Source organism: Phycodurus eques, chromosome 8 (genome assembly GCF_024500275.1).
Source record: "Phycodurus eques isolate BA_2022a chromosome 8, UOR_Pequ_1.1, whole genome shotgun sequence".
Lineage (NCBI taxonomy): Eukaryota > Metazoa > Chordata > Actinopteri > Syngnathiformes > Syngnathidae > Phycodurus > Phycodurus eques.
Window position 1 is genome coordinate 27074648 of NC_084532.1, and position 12250 is coordinate 27086897.

General features: G+C 40.0%; 1 protein-coding gene across 1 annotated transcript; it reads right to left on the reverse strand.

Moving 5' to 3' along the window:
• Positions 1-429: 429 nt before the first annotated feature.
• acot11b (acyl-CoA thioesterase 11b) lies at positions 430-12003 on the reverse strand. Its single transcript, XM_061683764.1, has 16 exons — positions 11829-12003; positions 10525-10708; positions 9433-9502; positions 8951-9011; positions 8770-8871; positions 7802-7937; positions 7528-7681; positions 6524-6643; positions 5979-6117; positions 5806-5861; positions 3419-3485; positions 2885-2968; positions 2447-2580; positions 2189-2320; positions 1312-1438; positions 430-1166 (listed from the first exon to the last, which is right to left on the reverse strand). Exons 2-16 carry the CDS (start codon positions 10697-10699, stop codon positions 972-974), a joined length of 1752 nt encoding a protein of 583 aa, XP_061539748.1. The 5' UTR covers positions 10700-10708; positions 11829-12003; the 3' UTR covers positions 430-971.
• Positions 12004-12250: the final 247 nt, after the last annotated feature.

The following is a 12250-nucleotide window of genomic DNA, read 5'->3' on the forward strand; positions in this document are numbered from 1 at the left end:
AACGAGTTCACATATTCTACACATTTTAAACCACGTAATTTTACTGTCAACTCCAATTTAATTCTGTATATATCTTTTAAATGAATTACTTCATTAAAAATACATTTTAAACATGTTTTAATCGAACCTGTTGAAAAAAATCATTCATTATTAAAAAGAAATTCAAAATGAGAATTCTAATTAACAAAATTACATGAAATTATTTTAAATACACTCACACATTTTTCAGTACTATTTTCACCTTTTTTTATCAAGCAATTGATCAATTAAAATCAAGTTAATTATAATATATTCATTATAAATAAAAAATGCGAATCATTTAATCGTTAAAATAAAATGCTTTATATATTTTACATAGACAAATTTTAAAGCATTTTGTTCGTTATTTCATTTTAAAAATCAAATGTGGACGTTGAGCACAAAAGATGGATGGGCTTATATTTAAATGTTTCACTCCCACTCCAATTGCTGACCTACCTTCCTCCAGAGAACAGAATAAAAAAATTGCCAAATATAAAGCCAACGATCCAGCTGCTAAATCTTTATTATTGTATTAACACATGTAAATGAGAGTTACTTTGGCCATTGACGTTTTACATATTAAAGCCAAGGCGCGCTCAAACTACACAATTAAAAATCACAAAATCGAAATAAAAAGCAATAGGAAAACATAATCTACTGGATTATTAATTATTGCACAGTTTTATTTTTCCTGACATTCAGTCACTTCTAATAAAAACACAAGAGGCTTAACAATCCTTGTGCACTCTTGCTTAATAAGGGCTTAGGTCCTTGAAACAAGTACCAGATTCGACGACACATTCCGTACACTGTATTTCCTTGACCCTTTTCCCCACAAATGCCCGCAAACTGAGGTGAAAAGATTCAAAACAGCATGTAAACACTAAGCGCCACTGTCACCCATGTGAAATCTAAAAACACAATATGATTACGAAAGAAAGACAACAGTCCTATGGTTCCTTTCGCGGAGAGGCCGTATTCGCTGCGTTTTTGGCCCGCAGAGCCGAAGGGGCCAAGCTGTTCTTATTGGCCTCCAGGAAGTCACTGCAGGCAGAAAAGGCGCTGGAAAAAGAGGACGAGAGTCCCACGATGTCCGTAGAGATGTAGGGAAGAACTCCTGGTGTGGCCTGATTGTAGTAGGTGACCTAAAAACCAAACATATATTCATCAGTGGTGGGATGTAACAAAGTACAAATATTTCTTTACTACATTTAAGTCGATTTTTTTTTTTTAAAAAGGTATACGTACTATACCTAGAAAGGAAAAAAAAACTGATGGGAAATACAGAACCTTGGTAACAGCGACGGACTCCTCCCAGATTGTGAAGCCGGCGCAGAGCACCTCTCCTCTGTCGTAGTCCGCGGTTGGGGGGTGAGTGGGCAGCGTGACCGAGCGTAGAGCGATCAGATACGGGTCCCTACAAGTGACCAGAAAAAAATAGGGCGACACTGTTCAAAGAGCGGGGATGTCTACAGTATTGTATTGTATAAATGCATACAGTAATAAACACACACACACAAATAAATAATAATAAATAACCACGTAACAGTTCGTAACTTGAAAAACTGGTAAGCTGGGGCCCTCGTCAGTCAAGATGCCACGAAAGGGAAATATTTCCAAGAGGAAGCACTTATTTTCATAATATGTTAAGTAAATGTATTCTGTTTGCCTTCCCAGTTAACATTGATATTTGACTTTTAAAGCCGTCAATGGCAGTGTGTTAATTATAACCTCATATAGTTGTTTGTTTTAGTGCGAGTATAAGAAAGTAGACCTTGTTCCTGTCTCTCTTTATGTGTTATCACTTTGCTGTAAAAGTAAATTAATGCTGCGAGAAATTAAAAAACAAAACGTTCTGGGGAACAACAGTTTCACTGCTTTTTTTTTTTTTTTTTTTTTTTTTTTTTGGTATCAGCAGAAATAAAGCAAATTCCAGAAGAGGAAGAAAGAAAGAAAAAAAAAACAAAGTAAAAACTATTTTGAATAATTTCATTATCATTTGTTTTTTTCAATTAGGGAAGGGGGGAAAAAAACGATTAAAATCGTAAATGCGATTTCGTTGGGAAAAAAATTGGATTTTATTTTAAGGTGATATATCCCAAATATGTACCTCATTGCATTCCACAGCTAGGTGCGTTTTTATGATGTGATGTGTGTGAAAACACACCTGACGTCACACGGTTTCCGACAAGATGCCAGCAAGATAAAGTCCTGGCCTTTGCCCCCTTTTCGGACGGAGGGCGTCTTGACGCGATAAATGGTGTCGTCCTCGTCCGCCTGCGTGATCACCTCGCACGCCCTGCGGGACGCCACAACAAATGCGCGCTGACAACATAACATGACACAGGTTGTGAGTGCTTTGTTGTGCACGTTAATTCAGCAACGTGAAAAGCGTCATAGCGCAGAAATGCAAGACGTGACTGACTGATAATGGCGGTCCCACTCATTTCTCCTCCTGAGGTCGGACAGCAGGTGGAACGTCTGCTCGGCCGAGACGCTCACGTTCATCTCCACTTTGAAGCACAGCGTCTGGTTCTCCTCCAGCGTGTACAGTCTCACCTACAAAAAAAGATTTGCCATGTCACGTTCAGCCTGGAGATTGGGGTTAGAAGGACCACGTGGTTTTTTTTCCCCTTGAGGCCAACCTGTGCGCGTGTAATCGAAACAAAGCGAGCCGACCGGCTGTGAGGACTCATCGTGAGTGTGTGCACTTTGTCCAAGATAATAAACATTGGGAGGTTTAACCCCTTTGTTGCCATTTGCCATCTAATTTTCATTTCTCATTATTCTAGCAGTGTTAATGCGACTGTAACAAAACCTGGAACAAGTGCTGAAGGGTAAAGGGATCGGCAAAAATACTCACTTTGTTTTTCTCCGAGGTCAACACCCAGTTGTTTATGGTGTCCATCAGTTTTAGCGCAGAGACATTATTGTAGCTCAAGTACATCTGGAAAAGCAAAGGACGCAATAAACGCAGGATCGTCAAACTCATTTTAATTGCAGGCCACATTTCGTTACAGTTTCCCTTATTATGACCGTGAAAAATGTATCATCAGCTCATCATATTATGACGCACACACAATTGACCCTGCATGTCATTGTTATTGTATTCATTTTTAACAGCATTTACCCATATTTTTTGGGTGAAAAAAATACTTGTAAAATATGTTTTAAAAAGATGCAGTTTTAAAAACAGCTTTTCTGCCAAAATGAAAAGAACAAATCCAGTTAGCAAGAAACAAGAAGTAGACACACTATTAGCTTTAATGGGCTACAAAAAAAAAATAAAAAAATATGTGGTGGGTTGGATCTGGCCCCCCAGGCCTCGACTTTGACACCTGCAATAAAGTAAAGCCTGTATAATAATAATCCATTTCACAAGCCGTCTTTGAAGTACCTGGTTAATCGGATCCCAGGGTACAGACAGGGGCACTTCATTTTGCTTGCAGGAGGTGATGTATTTCCTGCAAACACGAAAAAGCATTGACAGAACATTCCGGCAGGTATCAAATACTTTGCTACTTCAGGCAGTTGTACTTTACTTACTTTACTTTGAACTTTTACTCCCTAGATTTGAAAACAGATATCGGTGCTTTCTCCTCTTTATGTTGCCAAAATAAGCTTGTTACTTTTTCAACCGCCGCAGATGATAACACGACTTTTTTTCTTTTTGTAATTGTGCCAAGTTAACAAAATGGGTATTGTCTATAATTGACGGGGAGGGGTGGCGGGGGTGTCATACAGGCCATAATTCACGTTTACCTCTCACACTCACCCTAAAAAAACCTCTCACACACACACACTCAAGAATTTTTCCTTCCACTCGAGTACAGAGAGCGAGTACTTTTGCCACCTCCGCATTCCAGACACAAAAGCAAGACCCGAGCGCCACAAACACATTCTTGCGGTGGTTCCGCCATTTGCCCGAATAAAAGGTTATAACGCGGGCCGACTGCTTGACGGCGGCACAATGAGCGCATTATGCCTGGGCGAGCTCCGCTCAGCAGTAATGTTCTGGATATTCTGCTCTGACGGATCACACGCTGTTGCGTAGACGGCGAACAATAAGATTCGGCAGCGCCACCCAAACACGCCGCTCGACGGTGACACAGCAATACTTCTCAGTTAACGCACAATGGAATTTATGAATTACATCCAAATTATAATATTGTCATCCCCGCATATTTGTGGTTGACCAATCACAGAGTTTTTTCTTTTGTTTTTGTGCTCTTTGTGAACGATGCCACAAAAGGGCTCCAAAGCCATGTCTAGTTGGAAAGTAGTAGAGTGATGTCAAGAAAGTATGTTGAAGTGATACATCTCAACGAAGGGACAAAATCTTTAGGTCAGGGAGGAGTTAAGTTTAGTCTTGGCCACACGTACACATGCGCATCATTTTTTTTCTAAATGAAATCAAATATAAACCATGAATGTTGTACAACCCCAATTTCATCATCTGCGGTCCATAATATCATCAAAAGGTAAAGAGTATCTGGAGAAATCACTGTATGTAAGCAGCAAGGCCGCAAACCGACATTGAATGCCCGTGACCTTCGATCCCTCAGGCGGCACTGTATCAAAAACCGACATCGACGTGTAAAGGATCTCACCGCAAGGGCTCAGGAACACTTCAGAAAACCAATGCCAGTAAATACAGTTCGGCGCTACATCCGTAAGTGCAACTTGAAACTCTACTATGCAAAGCAAAAGCCATTTATCAACAACACCCGCCGGCTTCTCTGGGCCCGGGCTCATCTAAGATGGACTGATGAAAAGTGGAAAAGTGTTCTGTGGTCCAACAAGTCCACATTTCAAATAGTTATTGGAAATTGTGGACGTCGTGTCCTCCGGGCCAAAGAGGAAAAGAACCATCCCGATTGTTATGGACGCAAAGTTCAAAAGCCATTATCTGTGATGGTATGGCGCTGCGTTAGTGCCAATGGCATGGGTAACTTACACATCTGTGAAGGCACCATTAATGCTGAAAGATACATACAGGTTTTGGAGAAACATATGCTGCCATCCAAGCAACGTCTTTTTCATGGACGCCCCTGCTTATTTCAGCAAGACAATGCCAAACCACATTCTGCACGTGTTACAACAGTGTGGCTTTGTAGTAAAAGAGTGTGGGTACTAGACTGGCCTGCCTGCGGTCCAGACCTGTCTCCCATTGAAAATGTGTGGCGCATTATCCATCCATCCATCCACGTGTGGCGCATTATGCAGGATAAAATACGACAACGGAGACCCCGGCCTTTTGCACAGCTGAAGCTGTACATCGAGCAAGAATTCCACCGACAAAGCTTCAACAATTCCCAAATGTTTATTGAATGTTGTTAAAAGAAAAGGTGGTGTAACACAGTGGTAAACATGACCCTGTCGCAGCTTTTTTTTTTGCTAAAAACAATATGGTTTATCAGTTTGAATATTAAATATCTTGTCTTTGTAGTGTATTCAATTAAATATAGGTTGAACATGATTTGCAAATCATTGTATTCTGTTATTATTATTATTAACACAACGCCCCAACTTCATTGGAATTGGGGTTGTATTAGGAGTTTGAAATGATATTAGATCGATTAACGGCATTTAAATTCATTTCAAAGGGCAAAATTGATTTCATTTACGAATAAATTAAATTACAAGCTTGCTCAGGGAATGAATTAAACTTGTAAGTCAAGGCACCATTGTACTGTACATAACTTTTTTTTTTGCACCAAATCTCGCCACATTCTTGTGAGAAGACCGTCCACCGAGATGACTGCTGTGCCGCTTTTGACTCACCTATCGAGGCGGATCTTCTTCCTGGCGATAGCTTCTTGATAACGCCGTTTACCGTCCTGTAAAACATCTGCTGCATCACCTCACACCAATCGCATTTCGAATGACGGTTGGTCGGAGCAAAACGTGAATTACGCCACGGTCCACTACTGGCCTCACCAACAAGAACAACTCACCACAGGCTCAGGTCTTATCCGGGGCAGCGTGCGTGGTTTCCGATCAGCGTCCAATACCTCGAAGGTCATAAAGGCGCTATTTATATGACGCTGAGGCTCTCCACCCTGGTAGGCCTCAGCGCACACACCCACCTCCATGCTGCAACATAACAGAAGTGAAGATGAGTTAAGAATGAGAAAAAAAAAAGAAAAAAAGACTGAGATCATGTGTTTGCAAAAGTGTACACACCCTGTAATTGTGGGCGTGTTCAGAATTAACCAATCACATTCAAACCCATGTCAAACGGGAGTCAGCACACATCTGCCATCATTTAAAGTGCCCCTGATTAACCCCAAATAAAGTTCAGATATTCTAGTAGGCTTTTCCTGACAGGGAGAAAAATGTCAACATTTTTCAAGCCATTTTCCCCCCGTTTTCTCTGTCAAATGACATAGCAGGATTTGTTTACTAACGGTTCCATTAGAGCTACTGTTAGCTTGCGGTATGTGTGGCGTCATGGTGAAAATGACTGCTGTGATGTTTTTTTTTTTAAGGAAAGACTGACCTGTGCTTGAAGGCATTGTTAACGATGGACTTCAGTACCAGTCGGTCGCCGATGTGAGACGGCCCACGGAAATGGAACATGTCTATGCTCCTCAAGGTTGGATGGGCATTACACAAGCGACTATATCGACAAGGGGAGAAATACAAAATGCACCGTGCGATGCCACATTATGACGTCACACACGAGGCCACGCCCCTTACGAGGCACACATCAGACACAAATACTACAGTGGGTACAATAGTTACACACTTTATAACACTGGTTAATTTCTCTGCCTTCACTTTTATTACATTTATATACAATACAGTTCTTTTTCATTTATGGGCTGGAACAGAAAAACAGCATTTCAGTTCATTTAAAGGGGAAACGTTTATTTGATACACGATTGGTCTCGGAATTAATTAAATTTGCAAGTCAAGGTACCACTATAGAATATTTCATGAGAAAAAGTTGACTGAAAGCTAAACAAAACAAAGTCCAAGATATAAAAGATTGCAAAACTCAAACACACATTCCAAGAATGACATGACTTGAGTAGACTACACAAGGTTACACAACTGTATCATTAGAAAATGCAAAGAAATTCACGAGCCATTGGAAATCTAATGCAAGGTAATCATTTTTAGTGAGTCATGTTGCTGTAATGTTGAATTCTCTTTCATTTAGTATGTCAGTTTTACAATAAACTGAAACCAGAGAGTGACAAATAAACAGCTTGACGAAAGCATACTTTGCCATACTTTGTTTGTTTGGAGAGCTTTGCAAGTGAGAGAGTCTTCTCCATTTCCTCAAAGTGATGTTATATGATAATTTCCCATTTCTTGAACGCGAGAGTGAGACCAGAATACTTTAAAAAGTGTATGATAATACATTTAAGTGTGTTTATTATATATATATATATATATATATATATATATATTTTTTTTTTAAATGGTTTTTCTATTTCGTGGGTTTTCACGTCGTAACAATTGAACGGGCTTTGTTGCACTGTAGTCTGCTCACACCTTGCTGAGATGGTGGCAACGTTCTCCATCCAAGCCATGATCTGGCCCCCGAAGGTGCTGACTTGGTGGTTGGCGTGGGGCGGCAGCACCAGCTCCACACTCTCCACTCGGGTGCGCTCGGCGGCCACGGCGTCCTGGTACTGCTGGCATTCTCCTGTGGTGAAAATGAAGGGGCCAAAATGGAGGGAAAAAAAAAAAGAAACCTTAGAGCACGTACAAAACAGAATAGGAAACCTTTATCGTCATTACGTGTACAAGGAAATCGGGGGTGTACCCAGCTGCGCCGTGCTGCTGCTCAGCAGGTCTGTGATGATGTCGGCGTGGATGAGCCTCATCCTCCTCCGCTCTGCCGCCAGGCTGTACTCCATCTGCTCCATTTGTGTGTGAGGCGTCAGCTGCTTCAGCCGCACCTGTGCACGCACAGCCGCGAGCACATGCTGAACACAATTCACGGCGAACCCACTCGTACTTGGGACACCTGGCCGTCACTTTTTGGGGTCCAGAGACCGCTTACAGGGGAAATTGTCTACTTCTAGATCTTTCTGTGACTCTTCCAGTCTCTCTATTGTAACCTGCTGACGATACTACAGTGGTCCCTTGAGATGCAAGTCTAATTCGTCCTGTGGCCATCATCTTTCCCTATTAAAATGAATGGAAATGCCACTCATCTGTTCCAATCTCCCCGATAAACCCAACAAAGATTTATTTTTTTTTTTAAATAAGAAAAATAGCACTCTCAACTATTTTTAAATATATTGTTTATAGATGCACAATATTTGCATATGAGACATATCTTTTTCCCCATTTGATGACGTAGGGAGAAATTTGCTTTCCCACTCCTGATGGAAATCATACATCTTTGCGGCGGAGCTGAGCAAGCGTACTCCCTCGATCAAGTTTGCAGGAACACTCGCAGCGAACCCTTTTTTTGCCTTTCAAAATAAAATGAGTCAAATTTTAAGATAATATAACAATTCATAATCGGTGACCCGAATGAACGAAGACTCTTAGTGGTAAACGGCGAACCGAAATGTATTGGATAAAAAATTAAAAAAAAAGAAAAAAAAAAAGAAGAAAAAAATAAAATATGACTTTTTTTTTCTATTTTTTTAAATTAGGCTTCCTCGGCGATGGGCATGGAGAGCTACCTGTCGATCGCGAGTGACATGTTGGTTGTCACCCCCCGGATTGAGAGATGCGTGTCAATATTTGTGTCCGTATCTTGCTTTTCACATCTCCTACCTTCCCCGTTTCCGTTCTCCTGGCCACGAAAGTGGCGAATGCTTGACAAATCCTCCAGTGAGTGTCAGTGTAGAGGTCCTCGCATGTCACCATAATGCCAACCTAAAGTGTAGAAATCCATTTATTTCTCTTTTATGTCTGAGATCACTTTTCAACTGTAAAATCAGTAATAAGTCCCAACCTCCATACTGGATGTGAAGGCTCTGTTGACCTTGGCTATGATGGTGACGACATTTCCCACACTGCAACACACACACACACACACACACACACGTCGGATGTATGCTTGTAAGGGGCGTGGCCTGGTGAGTAAAGTCCGTTTGTCTTTCTTGTACCTCGCCCAAAAAAATCTCTCTCGACTTGGGGCATTTGTACCAAGGTACCAATGTATACTGAAAAAAAATATATCGTCTTAATTTACTCGTAAATGTTCTTAGTATGAATTCTGGGCCTGTTAAGTTGAACAAAAATGTGTTATTCTGTTGTATGAAGGACAAAAAGAGGATTTACTGGTTAATTGTACTTTCTGTCATCTTGTGGAAGAGCATTTCATTCTTCCGCCTCTCACTAGACGTCACTGGCATAAATACCCGGTTGATCAAGATAAGTGAAATTGGAAAAATTAAAGTTAATCACTGGTGTACGTTAGGTTTGGGTTCTTACCCGATGGTGTGTTCAAAATGGATGTCATCGACAGACGCAGTGACACAGGAGCAGCCTGCGTGTCTCTCAGCTGGAAAAAAAAAAAACAGATAACTTTAGCCATAAGTCATCACACGCACTTTAATATAGAAGAGTACCTCGACCTACGAGTTTAATTCGTTCCATGACCGAGCTCGTAACTCAGTTTATTTCTATATCAAGTCAATTTTCCCAAATGAAATAAATTGAAATGCTACTAATCCTTTGCAGCGCGCCGAAAAACACCACCATTTTTTGTCACGTTACATTTTAAAGATCAATCGATCAAACTGTATTTGGGCAGTGCTTTTCATACAAAAGAAAAATGCAACACAAATCAGTTTACATCCATTAAAATCTAAGGCCCTGAGGTGACTAGAGCACCTTATTGTGTAAAAATATAATAAAAGATACGAGCGCTTTACAGTACTTTAGTTGCTCCATTTTGTTTTTCACTTCACTCGAGCAGTGGCTCGCACGAAACTCTAAATTTGGCTTGCAACACATGGCAAAAAAAAAAAAGAAAAAAAAGAAAAGACCAAGTGGCTCATTACTCGAAAAACTTGTCAGGGAACTCTGTATGATTAATCATGATTAAATATACAGTACAATATTATAATTTGAAAAAGGCACTGTACTGGTTAGTTTGAAATTATGGAATTTTAATAATTGTACTATAAAAGGTTAATCGTGAAAAAATGTGTGTTTTATTTCTGAATTCATTTATATTCAGTTTTATTTTAAGTGATTTAGTCATTTCTTTTTTTAATGTTGTATCTCAATAATTAACAATTACTTCAAATACTGTCCAACGATTATATTCAATCTTTCTTGCCATTTTTACGTCTTAAATATAACACCATTTACTGTGTATGAGATTTTTTTTCGACTACATTTTATTCCTTTTTTTTTTTTTCCCCACTCCACCCAAGTGGGAGCATAACTCAAATCTTGTCTCGCAACTCAAATACGACAGCTCGTAACTTGAAAACTCCCAACTGCAGCAACTGTGCAAACTCCACACACCCCTTTTCAATAATGCATTTCCTACAGTTGCAATTGAGATTTGCCCACCCGACAGGCAGGCAGTGGAGTCCATCCACTTGAGCAGCTGCCCGGCGCTCAGCTCGCCGCAGTGATTGGAGTGGCAGGGCAGCACGATCTGACTCATCTTCACTTCCGTGGGATTCCTGTACGCCTCGCCGATCTCCACCGCCACCCGGGCGCCTTTCCCCTCCTCCGACGTCATGATTCACCACTGCGCAGACGGGGGACGTGTGACGGCGGGTCACGGGGGAGCCGGCAAATGGAGTGTGGAAATTGCAGTGAAACCGGATGTAAAAAAGTTTACACACCCCTGTTCAAATGCAAGGATTTTGTGACATATAAAAAAAAATAAAAAATAAAAATAAAAAAAATCAAGAGCAAAATAAATCATTTATAAAAAATTTTTTAAAAAACTCATTGCATTTTTTTTTTTTTTTTTTTTTACTATGGGAACAACAACTTAGAATGCGACCAACGTCATGGAACGGGTTGTGTTCCACTTTGGCGATTGCACAGTACTAATTTTAGGATGTGCACGTTCATGCAACCAGCTCATTGCCACTATGTCCTCCTTCATTGTCTGCTATTTTTATCCGAACGGGTCACATTGTTTTTTGAAAAGAATTCTGAAATGAAATGCCACGGTCTCATTTTATCATTCGTTACATCCTATTATAAACAGGAGTTTGTTCACTCGCGCATTAAATCGCGACTGGGCAAAGCCTGCTCACTTCTTAAATCCACCCCACCGAGCATTTATCAAGGGACCTGTGATTTTTGTTCCATTAATTTAGCCATTTTTCCTAAAATTGTTTTCAGAATTTTTTAAATTCATTTTTAACAAAAAAATGGTTAATTGAAGTTTTGTAAATAAAACAAAACAAAATAAATGAAGAATTTTACATAAACATTTTACAAGGCTTTATTTGTTTTAATATATAATTGTTAAAAAAAAAATATATATATATATATATCTACTGCACCTGCATTTACAACTTAAATTACAGTATTTGTTCCATAATATTGTACTAATTTATTCCCAACAGAAACACTTCATGTTTCTTGCTAAAAGAAAAAAAAACCTGAAAACTAAATTATTCACGGGAAAATTCCGATTGCAGCATTTTACCAAGCCTAAAGGCTGAATTTGGTGTTATCCTTGCAATGACCTTCCATCCGAATTCATGTGCAATTTGGAATTGACTAGGTCACTACGGTGTTTAAGTTTGTATGCAAACACTCCAAGCGTGTGCGTGTAATGGGGAAAGAGAAAAAAATAAGCATGTTTAGAACAAGAGAGAAGAAAAAAAAAAAAAAAAAAGGTGACTTACCGGCAGTGAAAGGAGACTCTGGCTTTGCAAAGGTGAGTTGACAGACCTTCAAAAGGTGGAAAACCGGCTAGGAAAGCGCAAACGTCAACCCGGAAGGAGGTTCCTTTTCATTTCCCCATTCTTAAAATAACAACAACAACACACGCACACACTAAAGTTTTTTTCTCAACACACTCGCCACTGAAGGGAGAGAGAGAGAGAGGCCGACCCCTAAACTGGGGAAAGGGCGCAGCAAGTTTTAAGGTGGAATTTTTCATCATGTTTTCTTTTTTTTTTTTTTTTTAAAGTGACATTCCTATTAAGCCCTGCGATTGGCTGGCGACCAGTTGAGCGGTGTGTTAAGTTATTTGAATGAGACAGTAAATTGAATTGACTTCCATTTCCAAGAGTGTTAAGGCAGTGCTGGAAAATGCTGGTCATTT